This window comes from Eutrigla gurnardus, assembly GCF_963514095.1.
Source record: "Eutrigla gurnardus genome assembly, chromosome: 1".
NCBI lineage: Eukaryota > Metazoa > Chordata > Actinopteri > Perciformes > Triglidae > Eutrigla > Eutrigla gurnardus.
Genome location: NC_139915.1, coordinates 27,229,627 through 27,250,022, shown reverse-complemented (window position 1 = coordinate 27,250,022; position 20,396 = coordinate 27,229,627). Strand labels below are relative to the sequence as shown.

Below are 20,396 nucleotides of genomic sequence, written 5' to 3'. Positions count from 1 at the left end.
TCACCTCCAAAGTAAGTGGCTCTTTTTAGATGATGTTCCAAATGCAGCACAATTCTGGAGTATTTTGTAGGTTTGAAAGAAGATGGTAAGCAAAATGGACAATGAAATTTGGCAGGAGTGCAGCAATTGACGCATTTTCCCAGAGGAGGCATGGATGCTCCCTTCTGGATAGATACATGGAGCTGGAAGAGATAACAACGCCATTAGTAATTAGTTACCTCAGGCCCATTAAATACTTAATAACGTTTTGTTGTCGTTTTGTTATGAGTAAAATAAAGCTCCCTGAATATGTGTTCGGTGACTAATAATCAAACCGGTAGTGTGAAGTGGACGACTGTATAAGCACGAGCTAACTAGCTAGCCACTAACGTACTATGTAAAAAAGTAATTTAAGACAGCAAGTGCAAGAAAAAAATCAAGAGAGCAATTCACGCATGTGTTAATTTGCATCTTTTCATTGAGTTTGGTTCTTTTTTTAATCCAATCTGAGCCCTTCCGATTGGGCCGAAACGTTTTAATGGCGGCTAACAGTTAGCTGTGATAACTTTTAACTGCTGAACCGTTTCTGAGGTTGAAAATGCTTTACATTAATATTACTTTAAGTTACATTATTTCTTAGGATATCCTGCATGACTTTGTAGTAAAATTAACACTAAGCAACTACGTATATTATCGGGATTGCCGTTAACGCTAAATATCTGGCGAGATAGCTAGCTAGACAATTAGCTAGCGTTAGCTTGCAAGTAAAGACGCAACTTTTCCGAGCTGTTAAATTTACCCACTTACGTTATTTGGCAAATAAAATTAAAAATAACATCGGTCACATGAATGGTTGTTTATAAAGAAGCAATATTAATATCCGTCCGTTTATGTATTTTACTTACTTGCAGGTGTCGATCACTGCTCATCTTCTCCACAGAAAAGTTTTCACTTGTTTTTCTGTTTTTCCCCCTTTCCCCCCCTTTCCGGTTTTCTTCTTCTTCTTCCTGATTATTGACGACGCCGCTGCAATACTGCCGCCTACTGATCAGGAAGGAAATAACTTTGTTCTTGTTTGCCAAGTCTTTTTTTTTTTCCTTTATAGAAATATAAATATGTATCCTCATTTTGTCAATGCCTTATTAGATGGTTAAATACTGTTTCCTGCTCCACCAGTATGCTTTCTTACATTCTTTCTTTTGCATATGACATTTTATGTATGTGTATGTAGTTTAAGTGTTTGGCCGAATGAAAAATAGCCTATATACCAGTTTTGTTGTGATGCAGTTACTGGGAAGGAACCAATAGGGAGCAAATATTGAAAACATTACTCTGTACTGAAGCAGGGGTATGGGATCCTTCGATCTGTAGTAGGGATCCTTTTTAGGCTTTCCCCTTTAGTTTTGTGCCTGGTGGAAGCATCTGAAGGATTTACAACAAAAAATCTTGTCGCCATAATTTCTTTTCGGATGTATTTTTTTAAATCATTGAATGTACCTTCGTCTTTAAAAAAAGGAAAAAAGAAATTTCCACTTCCTGGAATGCCTTTTAAGTCGTTTCTGTGTATTTCCCTCACAGTCATTCCACTCACATGTTTGTGTTTGTTAATGTGCGTGACAAGAAAACTGCCTCTCCTTACTGGGTGTGTCTCAAAGAGGGAAAATGCTTCAGAATTTAATTATTTAATATGTCCTGTACTTTTGCCATTAGGAAAGCTACACCACATCTACAGCTCATTTACATTTCCACATCCCAAACCCACTCTTTAACTCCTCAAAGACTTTCTGCTTTCTCTGGGTGTCTTTCTCTTCTACGTAACAATCACCACTTTCCTACAAGAACCTGCACCGACAGCCAGTTTCTACTGGATTGTTGTGCCAGTATGTTTGCTTGCTCCTCTATCCTAGTGCATAGTTTGTTTGCCTCACACCTGTTCTAGTCTTCAGGAATACCTGCTTGCTCGGCCATCAGCCTGCTACCTAACAACATCAGGACTCTATCTCTGCCATGTCTGATCTCCAGCCAGCCACCAACTCACCATCCCTGCCTGCTTCTAATGAACACTCGTTTTCAACTAATCTGCTCATCCAGAGTCTGCGTTTGGGTCCTGACTTGAAACTTGACCGAGACAATGAAGCACATGAGCATGAAAGGAAACCGTGAACTGTGATACTGTGAACTCCCAGCCTGTGAGATGTCAAAATCTGAATGGGATTGTAAATTCAAACAAATAAAGATTACTAGTGAAAGCAAGTTTGGAAATGAATGGTGAACAAACTTAAAACAATATTCTTGAATTATTCCTGTTCAGAGCTTTGACATATATTGCATACATCTTTATACAGAGTGACATTTCTTTAAAAGGTCTTTCATTTGAAAATATCCTGACTTTTAATAACAAACAGTAAGTTCCTTAAAGTTTATGTTTTGATGAAAATTCAAGCTCAAGACAGAAATATACAACACAATTGTGTGGACTACCAAAACTTCCCAAACTGAGGTTTAATGGCATGCCAGCAGATGGCAGCCAGCTGTTTTGGGTGGTTTTGATTCAACAATAAGAGCAGAACAAAAAATGCATCTACTATTGAACTGCGTTTTCTCTCTCCGTTCTATCACAAATAAGTAACCTTTCGAGAAATTTAAAGTTTTTATATCCTGATCAGTACTAATGCGTGTCTTGATTTAACCTGATCCACCCAGTGTATAACACGGGCAGATTGGAAAGTAGATTTAATAGATTTCCACAAATTCACTGTGAACAAACTGTAGTCATGCAGAAAATCTGGCATTTATGGAACACAATCACATTAAATGTGAAGAATGCAGGATGACAGAAATGTGACTGCTGAAAAGATCCAAGGTAAGAAATGTGACGCCTGAACATTTGGGGGAAGAGAACACAGTGTACACTCTGAAGTATGTCCAGACCTCGCAGTATCTCACAGGTTTATGACACATTCATATGTTGGGACAGTGTAATATTTACTGTGCAGCTGATTCAGGCCCCGCAGGTCTTCATGTCAGGAAAACTATTAGTTATAAAAACCTGTCGCTGCTGAGTTTTCATGGAATTTCAGTACCGTGAATCTATGTCCATGATAGAGATGATCATGGAGAGAAATGACCATAAATGAAGAAACTGTTGAGTTTCTTAATGCAAGTACACGCATGAATAACACTGTATAGTGAAACAGATTCTGACCTCCACACCCATGACCAAAAGCCTCTAACACAATATTTGTGTGCGTGGACACACTTATAACGACATGAAAGATGGAAAACAGCAGGCCGCATCATTTTACAGCAGGGATGTGTTTAATTGCCACAAAAATCTAACAGAAATGGAACAAAATAAAAGCCTGCGTTAAAATGGGACCATATGACTCACTGCCAAAGACAATGTTTAGGTTTGGTTAGTTCATTAAAAAGCACTTTTTGCTCCATCTTGCAGGACAAATGTTGCACAGTTCTCATTGTTACTTCAAAAAACAGTTTAATTATTTATTTATTTCTGGCATTTGTCAGAATGAACTATGTATGTATTGACATTTTATTCTTTTTTACACTTGTACTTGCTATTTGATGTAATTTTATACTACTTATACTTATAAACTATGTTTTGCACATGTACTGCATTTATCTGAGGGCTTTATTTGTTTTTCCGATGTATATTTTGCATTCAAAACACATGATCAGGTTGTAAAATACGATACATTATTAGAGATCAAAATATCTATAAAGTTATACAAATGGACTCGTCGAACTAGAAATACTGCATTAATGGTGATGCATCAGTAATCATAATACAATATTAGAATAATATATAATACTGACATCTTTTAATTGTGATATTTTAAGTACATTTTGAATGCATTGCTTTTACTAAAGAGTTGGGCTTTGTTACTTTGTGGTATTTCTACAGTGCTTTTACCTCATGAAAGGATCCAAGTACGTCTTCCACCACTCGTTAGCACATGTGATACATCAAAAATGACAAACAAGAGTGGATTGAAGGCTATTTCTCACGAAATCCTGTCCTTTGACATGCCAGTTATTCATTTAGTTATTGACACCACCAGACAGAGCTACAAAACGGCTTTGTTCAAACTTAAAAGACAATTCTATGATGCATCCTGGATTTCCAAGAACCTGAAATAGCATAACTAAATGCGGGGTTGCAAAGTGATACGTGTAAAGTAGACAATCCAAGCGTGAAAAAGAAAAATCAACCATCAAAATCACAAGAGTGAAAAAAGAAGAAGAGGATTCAAGGCCTTTCGTCATCAGTTGTGTGGAAAAACATGACTTGCCCTGAAATGTTACGCTTTTTAATTGCAGAGAATCTCTCGGTCACATTTTGAAAGTGATAATATTGTCATTGTATCTCAGAGCAGCCAAATGAAAGGCTGGAATAGATTTGTATTGGTGGGAAATGTATCTTGCTTGTAAACTTGATTTCAATCTAGTTTATTTTCATTTTTATTCATCTCAGCTTGACCCCCTCGAAACATTACACCAGTTTCAATCCGTGAAGATAAAGGTTTTTGTGCAGAGTTTTGTTGTAAACTTCAAGAAACGCCAAGAAGATCTCGTCCAAATTGGCAGAATGAAGCCGAGTAGAAACTATGAATAGAAATATTCAAAACTGTACCGAATTCAGCTTCCCTTGGCGACTTCCTCCTCATAGCTGAGGTTCTCGAGGGTGTAAACCCCAACATAAGTAATATTTTGGTGCAACCTCAGGAAACTGTGTCATGGAGTTGGTTGGGAAGTTTTGATACAAAACAGAGAGAGAGAGCGAGGGAGGTCAGCTGCAGGCTGGGGAAATAAACACCACAGCAACGTGAGTGTGTCAAGAGATGTTGTCCTTTGTCTTTTGTCTGTGTCTCTGATTCACTAATGTGAACTTCCGCAGCGGTACTGGCAGCCTTATCTCGTGTATTAGCTAGTATGGTAGTGAAGTGAGTAGCTGATAACACTGCGGAATACAACATGGAGAATTAATAAGGGGAAAACACCGTGGCCACAATGTAAAGCTGCCCTATAATTACCATATGTCTGTTAAGTTCCCAAAGAGGCCCTTTGGACCTTTTGGTCTTCCTATGGATTACATAAGTTAACTGCTGCCAACAATGAACTGCAGTTTTCGTGTCTATCATTATGTTTATTTTATTTTTAAATGTTGTGTTTTCTTTCTTTATGGTGATTTCATTATATGTCTAGGTGAATGACAGACATATTCTATGTTTAGAGGATAAGGGTCTTGTTGTATATTGCAGTCTTTTCCGTTCTAGTCTATGGAATGAATTCATCTTTCAAAGTAATGCGTAAAACTCAAGTAAAAGTGGCACCATCACAATTTTAAAACCAAATAAAATACTTAATAAAGGGCTCAAAGTTAAGGTGAAGATCTTTTGCTACAGAAAGTAATTTATTTAAGTACAACTGGAGGTACTAGTACTTCCATGTTATGCTTTTTACTTCTACTCCACTACATTTTTGACAGTTTTAGTTACTTTGTACTGCAAATGTATATACTGTATGTGTATTATTATAGATTCAACTACCAAACAATATTAAACAATTAAAAACCCTACATATATCAGCTGCAACAGTAAATAAATGAATAAATAAATTATATATGCTTTTATATTAAATAATTATAATCCATTACTATATCGTCTGCTAAATGCCCTAAATGTAAATATTTTTTCTGAAATGAGACACTTTGTATAAGAATGATTTGTACGTGTAACAGAGCATTTCTACGCTGTGGTATTACAGCTTTTACTTGAGTAAAAAAAAAAAAAGTAGGTTTTCTAACGCTGCTCACTTGTAATTGTGCTTTTATTTGTCATTTATTGCATGAAAAAACAAGGGGATGAGGGTGGAATGGTCTAGGTGGGCGTAGGGAGGCACTGCGGTGACACTCGCTCCTGATTGGCTGTCGCGGGTTTTCTGTGCGGCTGGATGTGTTTAAATAGCCAATCACGTCGCCTCTCCTCAGTATGTGTAGAAGCACCAGCGAACTACCGGTCCTCTCTCGGTGGAAGACCGCGTCCGAGTGACACCTCGTCTCTGCTCTCGCCTTACTCACTTAACTTAAGTGCCATGGAGGAATCAAATAGTTGACGTTTCCTGCAACCTTCTCTTTTTAAGCTTTCTTCCCGTCTGATCACTGCGACCCTGAACCGGTTTTACTGACGTTTTGAACATCTCAGCGACTTTTTGCCTTTTCAACGAACCCAATCCGAAACCATGAAGTACATCATCGGCATCGGCGGGTGAGTTCTCCCGGATGAATGACCGGCCAGCTAGCTTGCTAGCAAAAATGGCTAACCGAAGCTGCTAGGCCTTTACGAGCCCGGCCAGCACACGTGGAGAGGACGGCCGTGACATCCGCTGAGCTGCTGCTTCCTCTTTTGTTGCGCTGCTTTTCTGTAACCAAATACGTCATTGTTCATTTTTACAGCTATTGTAACCGTAGACACTTGATCCTATTGTAATATCGGTGTAATAAACAGAGCTAAAGCTAACGGTTACTCATGTAATAAAGATCAGTAAACCCGCCATATGTCCTGCAGACCCACCCTTTTTTTTCAAGTTTAACAAATGCTGGTAGCTAAAAACCCATTAAATGTATATATTTGTGTATTTATGGATAGTTGTTTCATTATGAAAACCAGAGGAAATATGTAATGTGTAATAACATGTATTTAATATAATAGATAAAATGTTGCATAAAGCTATAACTGCAGTATTAAACCGGTGCCACATATAATATATAATGAGATGTTGTAATAATAAATTGGTAATGATCAACCATTCATTTTTGTATGCTTTGTTCCATTCAGCGTAACCAACGGAGGGAAAACCACCCTCACCAACAGACTGATCAAGAACCTGCCCAACTGTTGTGTGGTACATCAGGATGACTTCTTCAAGGTGAGCCACATACACAGACCTCTGAGGAATTGTGTGTATATAGTTAAACAAAGGGCTCTGAGTAACGTAGTTGGTGGGGTGTTAACACTGTTACAATATACAGTTTTGACGTAGTGACGTAAAAAAACACTATCAGAGCCTTCCATGTAGCGAGAGAGTGTAGCTCTGGTGGAATGTACCGTGGTACATCTTATCAATGTATGTTTCAGCCCCAAGATCAGATTGAAGTTGGTGAAGATGGCTTTAAGCAGTACGATGGTAAGCCTGGGTTTTTATGAGACGGTTTCAGTGTGTATGAGTGCGTTTTTGTGTTGTATGTTTGCTGCTGATGAACATGTTTTTCATTAGTAATCTGCATGTAATATAGACAAAGTTGAACACTGAATATTAATGCTTTTCTTTGCAATTTTCTACACGCTTTTTTTTTTTATTCTCTCTCCTCGCTTTTTTCTTCAGTTCTTGCTGCGCTGGACTTGGACGCCATGATGAGTACGATCTATGCGTGGTTGGACAACCCGGTGAAGTTTGAGAAGTCTCACGGCGTCAATAACACTCTGGATACGGAGATTGTCCCAAAGTCTGACCACAAGGAGGATGAGGAGGAGACTCACATCCTCATTGTGGAGGGCTTTCTGCTTTACACCTACAGGTAAGAATATCTGCTCATTACATCTCTGTTTGTGTTCCTCCCTGTAAACAAAAACAAGACCAGTAAGCCTCGACATTAATTGGTCTCTTCCCTTGCAGTCCTTTGATCGACGTGCTGAACCAGCGTTACTTTATTTCCATCCCATACGAAGAATGCAAAAAGAGGAGGTGGTAAGTGCTTCAGTGTTCAGACTCTGTTCTTCACTGCTGTTTTGGTGTGTACAGTCCAGTTTGCGGTTTGTTTCCTTTATGACTGTATGTAATCGGTGTTGTGTATCTCTGCAGCTCTAGGAATTACACGGTGCCAGACCCCCCCGGTCTGTTCGATGGCCACGTCTGGCCCATGTATTTGAAACACAAGAACATCATGGAGTCATCAGATGTTGACGTCTGTAAGTGTGGGCGTTTTTGTGTCCAATTATTTGTCACGTTTATAAGTGAAGTTTCTCCTGTTCATTTAAATGTATGTTTGCTATTCCAGTGCAACTAGATGGAACCAAGTCAAAGGAACAACTGTTCAACTTTGTCTACGGCGACATCCTGAACAACATCCAGAAGTCTCTTTAACAAACAAAGGTAAGTTAATCGTCTCGCTTCCCTGCAGCAAAATCTTTGTTTTCAAATGTGAGTTTCTTATTGTTTGTTTTCTGTGTTACAGGTCATACGATCGGCTAAAAGGAGCATATACACGGCCTGCAAGCAGAACACCGCATTGCCTTAAGTTTCTACCTGGCAGCTCATTTAGCTGACTGCTATGATTTTTTTTGTAAATGTTTAACTGATGGCATCAAATGCTGGCATGTTTTTATATCTACCATATTTATTGCTTTGTTACAGCCTACACTCCAGAGAGTTGATGGATATGTTCAGAGGATGGTTGCACATATGTCAATAAATGATCCTCCTATAAACTCTGTGCTCTTCTGGTTATTTTTAAAGAAAAATGATGGCTCTTTCACTGAAGCTAGTACAAAATGTGGACCACACACACAACGTGAAACAAACGGTTAAAGATCTGTGAGGAGTCCTGGCACTTTATATTTCTACACTTGTAGCATCGGGTAGCTGCTAAGTTCAGCACGGGGAGCAGTTGGCTTTCACTATCTTGCTCACAGGCAACAGTTGGTGTGAGTGATAAGTGGAATCACAAGGTTGAACCTCATGTTCTCAGGCTTTGAGCACAGCCCTTATCTGTATCCCACCAGACCTGCTATTTCCCTAGAAGTGTTTCATAAATAAACTTTAACATTTCCATATACTCTTAATATACAGCTTAAAGTGTTTTTGTCATAGGGAGGATCAGGTCAATGATATAATATTTGGCCAATATGTTAAGTACATCCAGTATACTTATAGTATATGATTCAAATGTTTCTTTTTATTTCATTATATTACTAGTGTAGTGGTTGGGGACCTGGTGGCTGTAAACAAGGCCAAGCTGTGCTGAATTTCTGAGATGGAAAGAAACATCACTGGATGCAAGCACACCATCACTTGGAGGGAAGTTGAAATATGGTGGACAAGCAGATCTAACTCCCACGCCAATCTTTTTTTGGTTTATTTTTGGAGTGGATGTCTTGAGAGCAACAGTTTCATTGGCAAAGGCGTTCATTTATAAAGACTCTTTCCTCCAGCTGCAATAAATATGCTCAACCGGGTTGGATTCTCCATACAGCTGTGGTATACCTGTCTTGTTTGCAAACACTGCTTATTGTGTTATTACTGCATGTTCTAATATAATATTCATTTGTCTGTTTAATCCTGTGGTTTCATGTATACATACACCATATGGAGTGAAAAGCTCATTAAAAAAAAGAAGCTATTTTCATCAAGTAGCTTTTAACTGAAACAATGTGAATCTCTACCAGCTGCAGTTATGTAATACCATATTATTAGGCACATTAATGTGTCAGTACAGCATTTTCTAAAAAATCTGTAATGGAAAAAGGCTTTCAAAATCTAAATTGAACATCGACAGAATGTACGGGTGTGTCAGGCCCCTCCGAGGAAGGGAAATCGCTTTCACTCTGGCCTTACTTCACTCTAGTGTAAAAGCACACGTTATGTAACCTTACTATAGACGTAGATGTATGGAAGTAGGTCAGGGCGGTATGTAAGTTAGGGGGAAAAAAACCTCTTGGCCTACATACGAGAAGTTGTTTTTTTCCCTTCCTGCAGGGTTCTTACTATATTATATACTCATGTTAGTATAAGAAACTCCAACTGTGCAGCTTGGTGTAATTTAATTTACCTGCCTTTGAAAACAATCCATACATAATATGTTTAGATATTTTGCCTTAAAGGTGCAACAAACAAGATTGGGAGCATTTCTACGACGCCTCTCAACATGGGGACGGCTGAGTCGGCGGCTTGCAGCTAATGGTGCTAACAGCGCTAACTACAGTAATTAGTGTTTACCTGAGGGGGAACCAGAGCGTGGGGGGCTATATTTCTGCCAAAAGAGCTCGCAACACAGAGTGGCGGCCGTGAACTCACCAGTGGGGCGCGCTCACATGCACGAACCTGCTAAAGATGACTCAGATTAAAAACACACAGAGGGAGAGCCATTTCATTCACTAATAACTCCACTAAAAAACATACTTGTTTGCCGCTGTGTCAATGTTCCGAATCCTGTTTTTTCTTTTCTTCCCGCCTTTAAATGTGTTTCCATTTAACGGTTTTCCCACTGCTGTGTCATTCTGGAATAAAACAACCCTCGAATGTTGATATTACGCTGCATGACAAATGGAGGTCTGACAAAAAAGAACACGTGCCGTATTATTCCCGGAGCACAAAGCAGCTCCCGTGGGTTTTCTCTCGTTCCAGACAGACTGCATGACTGCTGACACACCGCTGTGTCTGCAGCAGGGACCCACATGCACAGCGAGCAGCCCTCTTAAAAAGCACGTTTGTTCAATGGCCTTTTAAGTTATTAAGTGGCGGTTTATAATTGAAGTTTCATTGGCCTATTTATGCATTTCTATTGCCTCAAATGACTCCCCAGTATTCGCTCCACCCATTTCCTCTCATTACAACATACATGCTGTGTGTCCTCACACTTCTGCCACCAACAATATTCTTCCATATTATATAACATACAGTATATCTCTACCTTTGAAGCTTATAGGTTGGATGTAACTTCAGACTTTGGGTTATTGTATGGTAAAATGAATAGATATATGAGAGAAAGAGAGAGAGATCCAATTACAATCCTATACATCTTGGGAATTTGCTGCAGCCTACTTTAGTTTCAAGAAGGACAAACACTAAAATCCTCCACCCATATATGAATAATGCAAATGATTTAGCTCGGATCAAACTTTTCAAGGCAGAAAGTTTCACTCTGTTTTCATTTTTTGCAGCGTTAAAACTAAACACATCAGTTTGTGAGCTTGTAAAAGCAGGTATTCTGTGATCCCACATTCTCGTATGCCTCGATATTTAACAGCAGCTCATAATATGCTTAACTTCTCTGCCAGGAACACTTTGGAGATGGTGTTAATTTCCTCAAATGGTAGCTAACTCCTTTAAAAAAGGGTGTTACTTCACAACGTGTGCAAGCCGGTCAGACTTGAATGTGTGCGATAAGCTGTTATGTAAGTCTGGCTGCTGCTGGCTTGGCCTTCCTTTAAAAAAAAAAAAAAAAAAATGACCTCTACGTGTGTAATACTTTATTTTACTATGATTTCTCTCACGTCACACAGCGATGTGATGGACAGGCACAGCTCAAAATGCGAATGGTGAAACAGTACTTTTTTTTATGCTAAAGTGGGTTCTAGTTTGCAGAAACGAGGTTACTGCAAACTCTTTGTCCTCGTATACAATACCCCATGAACAAATAGCACCGTGGTGATAGAGGACATGGTCTTCTGACACCCGTAGTGCTTCTGGACTACAACAAACCCGGCAGTTTTGTAAACCGCCCTGACCGCCACACTGGCACGAGAGTCGCCGTACTGGCTCTTACTGGAGCTTGTTTGTGTTTGTGAGCAAGCGTGCTGTCTGTCCCTTTATGCCGTCTGTCTGCACACTCGTCTCCCCCCTCTGCCTCCCCCCCTACACACCTCTCCACACAGGGTATCCAAAAAGGCCGAGGAAGCAACAGTCTGCTGCGGTTTACTCAAATAGGCCATATAAACAACACTATAAATCCTGCCTTCAGGCCTCTAACTCCCTACAGTTAAGATCTGGATTATCACATCTCCACCTCACACAGGTCAGACTGGACTCGGCCAGCAAACCGCTAACCGTCCTGGCAGCAGAGGTGACAGCAAATCTGTGAGAGGAACAATTTTCTTCGTCTCGCTCGCAGCTTTCGCAATGTGACACATTTCCCCCCCGTGTTTTCCTCTGCTACCAGACCAAAGAAAACAACAAGGACAGGGCACATTCATTTAATCAAACCTTTCCCTCCCACCACAAACACGCTGCACTTCAAAGCCTCCCTTTCTGTCAGCCTACGACTTGTTTCTATATTTACTGCTTTTACTACAGTCTAAGAGGAGCTCATGAATCCAGCCGTGGGTGCCATAAATCCCTTTTGTGACGATTAGGGACGTTGTGAGGACTTGTGCTTTTTGAATATGTGACCCTCCGAAGCCGACACGGCAGAGAGCCGAGCACCTGTGGGGCCTTTCACACACTGTGGTTGGGCGGCTCTGTCTGTGTTTACGCTGAGTGGAACTGGCCCGACCACAGTGCAGACACAACAAGACCTTCTGTAGCCCGTACATGGCATTAGACACTTTAATTGTACACACGTCTGCTGCAGCACAGAGGTGGTGGAAGAAGTATTTAGATCCTTTACTTGAAAATATGCTGTGCATTCTACTGAAATAAAGTTAATAGGGTCAGGTGTACTGAGGTGTTGGTAGGACATATTTTGCTTTTACGTGTATAGGCTGGGTTATTAATATATGTACACACACACACACACACACACACACACACGCATATATATGTGTGTGTGTCTATTTTGGGATGTACAAATAGACAGAAGCACAATGAACAAACCTTGGATCACATTTCCAGACCTTTATTATCAAGTGCTGTTTCTATGATAGAAGTATTTCCATGTTTTGCCATACCTACATTCATTTGACAGCCGCGGTTAATCGTAATTTTCCAGTTGATGATTTGACATTAACAACATATGATAAGCTAATACAAATACCATAAATCATTTAAGATGGAACCAGTGGTTCTATAGTTGTTGGCAGTTTCACCAAAGAAAGTGTTCAAAGAGGTCATTATCATATAATATAACAAAAAAAAAAGCAAAGATTAGAGAAAAGTCAGATAAAACACATTTGTGTAGAACTTTGTTGTTATCTTTTTTTCTCTCCCAGGTTTATCCATTAAAGGGGGCTGGACCATTCTGGAGCAAAGATTACATAACTGTTTATAAAGTACTTGAAATCACTCCATGCCGAGATTAAGCTGCTTTAACTACTTTATGCATTGTCTGGTAATTCTATAACAATATGTGGAATAAGTTTATCATGTGGTTTGTGTATGAAATATTTATCTACAAAGGATGTTGTGGAATAAACATAGAACATCTCTCTGAAATGCAGCGGACCATAGAATCAATACACTGATGTAAAAAATAATCTCTAAACTGTACTTGGGTTAACAATACTTAGTCACTTCCTATCACATCTAAATATATGTGAAATTATTGTTTTGGAAAGATGCGGTGGTTACGTAGTAAACTTTAATGCTTAAATATCTCCTCTGTACCATATGTTGAGTCACAGAAACCTAATTACTAATGTTCTCCTCGCCCACTTATCCAGACGTGCGTATATAGAGTTATATAAGACCTGGTTGAGGAGGGAAAGTAACCTCACTCACTGTCACTTTGGTCAGAGACACCACAAAGAGATATGTTTTCCAGAGCCTTCAACCCAAGCTCTTCACATGGTACGCAGCGTGCATGAATAGCCTATTGCCACGCCAACCAAATGGTAAAACCTGAGAGGAAATAATAACATGATGCAATCGTCCTCAGTGTGGGCCCCGAGAGGACCATATCCTGTTTTTGGTGAGTCTGGGTGAGGCCTGGTACTGCCAGTTTGAAGCAGACCACAGCCTCCCACTGCTCACCCGTCTGGATGACTGTTTACTTAGACAGGAAGGCCGTCCGCTACACAACATCATCATCTGCTGGTGCTGCTCCTTGTCTGTCTGCGACTCGCTTGTGGTTTTGGCGAAAGGGGGGGAGGGGCTGTTTTTCCCCCGACAGCCAAGTTTTTAAAACCAGAGACAAGTTAAAACCAAATGCTTGGAGGAGTAGAGCCCAGCCTCGGAAACCACTGCTTCTCTGAGCTGTCTGCCTCTGATGCCTCATACTGTATACGCCCCCTCCTCCCGGAAAAACAGAGCCCCATTCAATCAGAAGAATTAACTGATTAAGAGCAGATCTTAGTTCAGTTGGTCAAATGTTACAAAGTGTGAAAACTCAGAAAACAAAAGCATGTGGTCTATTAGAATAAAAGTAATTTATAATAATAAAAATTAATATAAAAAATACATTTAAAATAATGATACATTTAAAGTTAAAAAATTGTAACTTTTTTTCTAATTTATTGTTCATGTTTGTGTACATTGCCTTTGTAAAATTGATGTATTAATGTGTTTATAAAATATAAATATATAAAGCCTTTCTGGGGCCTTTAGCAGATTTGACATTTAAATCACAGAAATCATTAAAATACAGAGAATAAAGTGAATCTGCTCATTCCATTACTTGTTTCTGGTAAATAAAATATATAAAAATTTCCATATTAACCCCCAAAAAATCATAACTGATACAATAATATCAAACCAGCAAAGATTTCTCTTTTTGTTTTTAGGAATATTTTTCTTCCAATGAGCCAACTTTTCTGACAGACCCAAGCAAAACGTATTTTTTTTTTTTTTTTTTGGTCTTCACGTTACACTGACCCAGAAAAATGTAGAAAAAATAACAGCAATCAGCGTTGAAAAAAGGCATCCACATATGGAGCCACTGTATTTAGAAAAAAATGTCAACAACAAATCCCAAAGTCAAGGTACTGAAAAGTATATTCAAAGTGTGGTTTCCACTGCAGTGCCTCACTTTCATCAGGGTGCCCCTCTCCCTGAGCCGGACCCCTTCATGGCCACACTGTGGTGCAGTTTCCGCTCCGACAGGGACGAGGCGGGGGTGGGCCAAGCCATGTTGGTTTTGACTGAGTTTCCTGCTGTAGTAGTAAGTATAAAATTAGAGTTTTATGTGAATAGGTGGGGGAGTGACAGACACGTGGTTGTGTTGGGACAGAGAGGAATGTAGCCTATTTCTCTGTCAACAAACGCCTGTTTATACGGCTGGGACGTGATAATGGTGTATAAAATGTGTGTGAAAAGAGACAATGTGTGTTGAAAACACCCGTCTATTGTTTACCAATTCAGGGATAATTTAAGGTTTTATGGGGGGAAAAGCCGAGTTGCGCAAGCCGAGTCTGTCAAGCAACATCAGTCCTGGTGCTCCGTTTTTCCAGCTCGTTTAATTTGGTCAACCATTCACCTGGCGTCCAAAGGTCGTCAAGCAATGTGGCCCCCAATTAGAAGCATGTGATGAAAAATATTTGTGATGTAGTTTACATCCTAAGTGTTTGGCGTGAGATGTATGGAAGACATGCAGGTTTTCATTAAAAATGGTAAATAAATGGTAAATGGCGCGCTTTTCTCCAAAGCGCTTTACATCAATGACTGACATTCACCCATCCACGCACACATTCACACACCAACGGCAGAGTCAACCACGCAGGGCGACAGCCAGCTTGTCAGGAGCAATTAGGGTGAGGTGTCTTGCTCAGAGACACCAGGCACTCAGCTAGGAGGACCTGGGGATCGAACCAGCAACCTTGCGGTCGCCAGCCATCTGCTCTACCTCCTGAGCTAATACACCCCCCCCAAATAATTTTACACAGGATAAACTCACATCAGATAGTTCTCTCTGGTTGCAGGTGTGCAAAACTGCATTATCTCAGCCTCCCATGAAGCACCTTTGCCCATCATCGATGGAGCTCTCGTGAGAATAATCCTGATCTGTGCTGACACCTGGTGGACTGAGATGGTTACTGCAATCCATATTGACTGAGGAGACTGAGGAGTGAGGAGGGATCTCCGAGGAAACACAAGTCTGATATTCATTTTGTTTTCTTATTCACCAGCAAGTTGAACATCTGTGTTATTTATAGTTCTGAACAACAAAAGGGACCAGAACTAACTTTCTTCATTTACCTAAAAGATTTTCCTATATTGATCTGTTGTTTAACTTGGATATAATTCAAGTTTCTCTGTCAGCCAGAAACACTTTTTACATCGGTTAGTCCTCGTTTTCATCCAGTCGTGTGAGGCTGATCATTTCCAGTGTTCAAAAGACACTATCATCAAATTCTGGATTAAATCATGAATTCACAATCAGAATATTAATAAATACAGACTCAAATAATGAATGACTAATATAAACACGTTCTGCCAGTAGAAAGGGACACAGTATAAATACAGATGGCAGGTTGTTATTCATGTGCAGGCGTTTGTTAAACAGGTTCTCTCCCCCAAGGGAAGAGATTATAAACATGTGTAGCCATGATAAATACCATTCCTCCGGCATTCATCCTCATGTGCACTGTAGATGCATAGCGTAGATGTACTAAAACCAGGAAAATCAAACACTCAAGTCACTTTACAACAAACCAGTTCCTGTTGCTTTATTATTAATTGTACAAACATCGGGGTTCCAGGCATAAATAGTGCATAGAAGCCTCTTTAAAGGTCTGTTAAACACATTTACAGCTGTTGTGTATGATGGGGGCAAACGTTTGGTACATATTATCATCCATTCTCACATCACCTGGAGCCCAACAATACAGCCAGATTAGTACAGACCTATTTAAACAACAAACCTGTTTTTATAACATACAACACTAACAGGAAACGACATATATTAACACTTTATCTTTCACAAAAGGATAAAGGCAAACTCAACCTGGCCACTGACAGACCAAAAGTGTCTGAGTAATTTGTTCCTCTCTCAGGGAAGTGCTCGGGTTTCTGTGAGTCATCAGAGGTCGATCGTGGGAAGTACCAGCATTTGATGATTTAGTCCGTGTCTTTGGTTAGTGATCTTGGCGATGTCCAACATAAAAGTCTCACACCAGATGTGTTGCACGTTTCAGTCCATTGGCTAAGAATCACATATACTGTCTATCAAAGTGAGCCATTTCCCAAAGCATATTATTCTATTCATATTAATGGAAAGATGTTGTAATGGATTTCTTCTCAATCAATATGTCTTTTCTTTCAAATTAAAGCACATCTTTTCTTCCACCTGCGGTGGAGGCATAAAGACGGTTGAGTGTCATCGTACAAGTGATGAAAGGAGGTTTCAAACAAAGTCACGTCCCTAAAGACGAGCGTGACACATGCAGTCTTTTCAGTAATACTGTTGCAAACAAAGACAAAACACATATCTAAAGCCAATCTCAGTCCCATTTTAACAACTTCAAACCATTAACTTGCAGAAGCTGACCCCAAAACCTTTTAAAATGTATTTCAGTAGTTGGTAAATAGATTACCCTAACCCTAACAAACTGAAGTTGATTTCTAACAATTCCCATTTTAATGGAGGGAAAGAAATATATAAAACCTTCTTGAGATAGGCAATGAGCTAATATTAAAATAATATGTAATATTCAGCATGGTGGACTTCGTGTATCAAGTCTGTTTCAAGTAAATCTTTATTACAATACTAGAAATGATTGGAAACAATGGCTGCCTGGATCTGGTTGGAACTCTGAGCTGCATTTCTCTCCCCCTCTCTGTGAGTTTGTGATTGTCTCATGTGTTCTGTCAAGATAGAAATGCTCCAAAAACATATCAAAAAGGCCCCAAATCTAAAATACTTTTGCTTTGGAAAATGTTCAGCAGTAACGTAACAAACAGTTGATATGTAATAAATAGGCGGAGGCATGCATAAGCACCTGTTTGATACATTAATACAGCAGACACACCCGGGGATCCTAAGTTCTTTTCGCAGGTTTGGCAATCAGCTGCCTCTCTCTCTCGAGCTCCTTCTCACGCTGCAGCTCTTTCTCCAGCGCCTCCTTCTGCTTCTGCTGCTGCAGCTTCAAAGATCTTTTCTGAGAGGAAAGAAAAGTCAACATTTAATCAGCGTACGTATTATTTGGTTTGTATCTCATCCAGATCAAATCCTGCTCTTTGACTAAACTGACGTCAGCAAAACACTTGAGAAGAGGGGTACCTTTAGTTTAGTCGTTTTTTCGTGGAGCATGATCATCTCTTTCCTTATGTTCACCAGTTTATTGTGGTAAACCTTTGCCTCTGAAAACTAAAAGGCAAAAAAACTGGATTAAAAAGCATTCCCGCTGGCTGGTGTAGAGAGTACGAAGAAGAGCAAACTCAGCACAAATGAGAATTCAGTGCAAACATACCAGCGAGTTGAGGTCCAGTAAGGCGTTACAGTCTCTGAACTTGGTGACTTCTTGGTCCAGTGTGTCTAACAATACCAGCTGATTCTGTCTGGTGGAGACAAAAAAATAAACAGGAAGACATCAACTTCACTTTTCTCACTAAGTCAGTGAGTATGTTAAAAGTAATCTACATATGCTAATCATTCAGACAGTGACAGGATGTTTAAAAGTGTCCTACATGATGTTACATGTCTGTGAAGTTGTCATGGACTCTATTCTCCTTGAGTGAAATATGTTTGGGAGGAAGGAGCACATTCCTCTCACTCATCTGATCGAACAGTTAAATGAACCATGAACTCAAGATGTTTAAGAAATGCTTGTTTACTTGTGTTGTGTCTTTTCTGTAGGGAAACCTTTTTTTTAAGAGGGAAGGAGTTTATCAATTTCACTAATAATATGTGGATTTTGATTACATCCATTGAGAGGGCACATCTGATTAATGCTCTTTGTTCAGGTACAAATGAGAACCAGAGATTCTCCCGGCCACTGGCCAAGGACAGCAGGTAGAAAAGGTTATGGAAGACAGTTTACCAGTTGGTCTGTGTTTTTCACTCCAGGAAAATGGAGTAAGAGTGAAATGAAAAACCTAATGAAATAGTTTATGCTTCCTCTTTTAGAGGCTGGTGGGAATACATTTTGTTATCTGTAAAAACCAACGCCTGCATGCTGGTCCATTCTTTCCACTTTCACTTCTAAAGTACAAGTGAACACCAGCATGTTAACCCATTACGTTCAATGGCAGACATTATCAGCATTAAAGCAACAGGTCTGCCCAGTTACTGAACACTGTCTGTGTCTGTCTGTTTGTGTGTGAATCACACAGCTGACTGCTGTTGACCCATCAATTAATACATTTGAGAGGAAAGATATGTGTAAGGAATAGTTCTCCACTGCATCTTTCAAATATTGAGGATACGTGGGACCGTCAATATTTATAAGATGATTTATTAGCAAGTTTGCATTGTTAAAAAGCCCATTTAAGGTTCAATCAGATTCTCTTTGTGCATTGGTTGTCTTGTTTTTAATGATTATCCCTTTACATCATTCCTTGAAAACAAAAAAAAACATTCTTACTTTTTAGACTAAATAATCAGAACAACTTCCAGCTGTTGGTGGAAAAAGTATCACTGAGGAAAACACTCACGTGAGCTCTTGGAGGGCTCGTTTAGAGTTCTGTAGCTCCGGTAGGTAGTGAGAGAGTAATCCTTCTGTGAGTTTGTCCACCGCTTCTTTATCAACAAAAACATTCTCCACAGGGCCCGAGCTATCCACACGCAGCGATTCCTGCTGTTCTGACTGGAGATCTGTCAAATATTGTAATATATATAATATTATAATATAATAAGTATTCAGTATTGTGTCACACAAGTCCCTTCAGTAAATGTCATGCCATAAAGGAGAGAAGCTAACGATTAGGAACATTCCCATGTTTATGACAATACAACACTATGTACCTTGGCTAATGTGAGGAATTCATGTTTGTTTGTTTTCAGGCACTTCTGTATTGAATATATTACACATATATAATCATATAGTTATAATCACATGGCAGTATATCTCAATCCCTGCTGCTGCTGCTGCTTTGATTTGAAATGTATCACTCATATTTGAATGCCAACCTACGCAGTACACAAAAAGTCAAATAGATGCATATAAAACAAAATGCATGCATCATGTTTTGACTCTAAACATGGATTGAGTCAAACAGCAACACACAAATAAGTAAGCAGTGATTACAAGTGAATGAGGATGCATTAGCTCCCCACTGACAGAAACAAACTGGGACTGATTCATTCAGCTAATCTATACTGATTTGCATGCATCACTCACTCACTCACACACACACACACACACACACACACACACACACACACACACACACCTTCTCTGTGTGGAGGTTCACTCTGGAGCGAAGGTCCTTCATCCTCCATCTCCTCTACCTCCATGGCAACGACTCTTAGCTGATTTTATAACCTGAAAAAAGAGGTAAACAACAAAGAAAAAACGTCACCAGTTGAACGTTAGCTTATCAGCACATCGAGCATCTAACCGTTGAGGAAGTCCCTTGGCTAGCTTGCTGAGCTCCTTCACGTGTAACTTACATTGCGAACCAGACAATCTGTCAACCTTTCACCTCACTCAACACCGTCTTACCCGTTTAACTGTCTGTTAATAAACGTAGGCGTGCCAAGTTGAGTTACGTCGCCCCAAAAGCAGAAGAGATAACGGTAAAAATGTGTTGTTTTGTGTTGTTGTATTTGCTGCTGCTGCTGCATCTGGAGGAAGGAAGGAAAAAACCGT

At 39.7% G+C, this 20,396-nt stretch overlaps 2 protein-coding genes across 2 annotated transcripts; one reads left to right on the top strand and one right to left on the bottom strand.

Annotated features, from left to right (window-relative positions):
- The first annotated feature begins 6,003 nt into the window (after positions 1 to 6,003).
- Positions 6,004 to 8,486, top strand: mibp2 (muscle-specific beta 1 integrin binding protein 2). Its single transcript, XM_084007982.1, has 8 exons — positions 6,004 to 6,266; positions 6,837 to 6,927; positions 7,137 to 7,185; positions 7,384 to 7,576; positions 7,675 to 7,746; positions 7,861 to 7,967; positions 8,057 to 8,151; positions 8,234 to 8,486. Exons 1-7 carry the CDS (start codon positions 6,241 to 6,243, stop codon positions 8,140 to 8,142), a joined length of 624 nt encoding a protein of 207 aa, XP_083864108.1. The 5' UTR covers positions 6,004 to 6,240; the 3' UTR covers positions 8,143 to 8,151; positions 8,234 to 8,486.
- Positions 8,487 to 16,287: 7,801 nt separating this feature from the next.
- bloc1s6 (biogenesis of lysosomal organelles complex-1, subunit 6, pallidin) lies at positions 16,288 to 20,385 on the bottom strand. The gene is made up of 6 exons (XM_084021239.1): positions 20,250 to 20,385; positions 19,978 to 20,069; positions 19,240 to 19,399; positions 18,057 to 18,144; positions 17,867 to 17,953; positions 16,288 to 17,744 (listed from the first exon to the last, which is right to left on the bottom strand). Exons 2-6 carry the CDS (start codon positions 20,039 to 20,041, stop codon positions 17,625 to 17,627), a joined length of 519 nt encoding a protein of 172 aa, XP_083877365.1. The 5' UTR covers positions 20,042 to 20,069; positions 20,250 to 20,385; the 3' UTR covers positions 16,288 to 17,624.
- Positions 20,386 to 20,396: the final 11 nt, after the last annotated feature.

Excerpts from the sequence above, each read along its gene's own strand:
- mibp2 (XM_084007982.1), top strand. The coding sequence starts at position 6,241 with ATGAAGTACATCATCGGCATCGGCGG. Across the intron at positions 6,928-7,136 it reads ATCAGGATGACTTCTTCAAG|CCCCAAGATCAGATTGAAGT; the intron begins GTGAGCCACATA and ends TGTATGTTTCAG. Across the intron at positions 7,968-8,056 it reads GTCATCAGATGTTGACGTCT|TGCAACTAGATGGAACCAAG; the intron begins GTAAGTGTGGGC and ends TTGCTATTCCAG.
- bloc1s6 (XM_084021239.1), bottom strand. The coding sequence starts at position 20,041 with ATGGAGGTAGAGGAGATGGAGGATGAAGGACCTTCGCTCCAGAGTGAA. Across the intron at positions 17,954-18,056 it reads TACTGGACCTCAACTCGCTG|TTTTCAGAGGCAAAGGTTTA; the intron begins GTATGTTTGCAC and ends TTTGCCTTTTAG. Across the intron at positions 17,745-17,866 it reads AAAAAACGACTAAACTAAAG|AAAAGATCTTTGAAGCTGCA; the intron begins GTACCCCTCTTC and ends CTTTCCTCTCAG.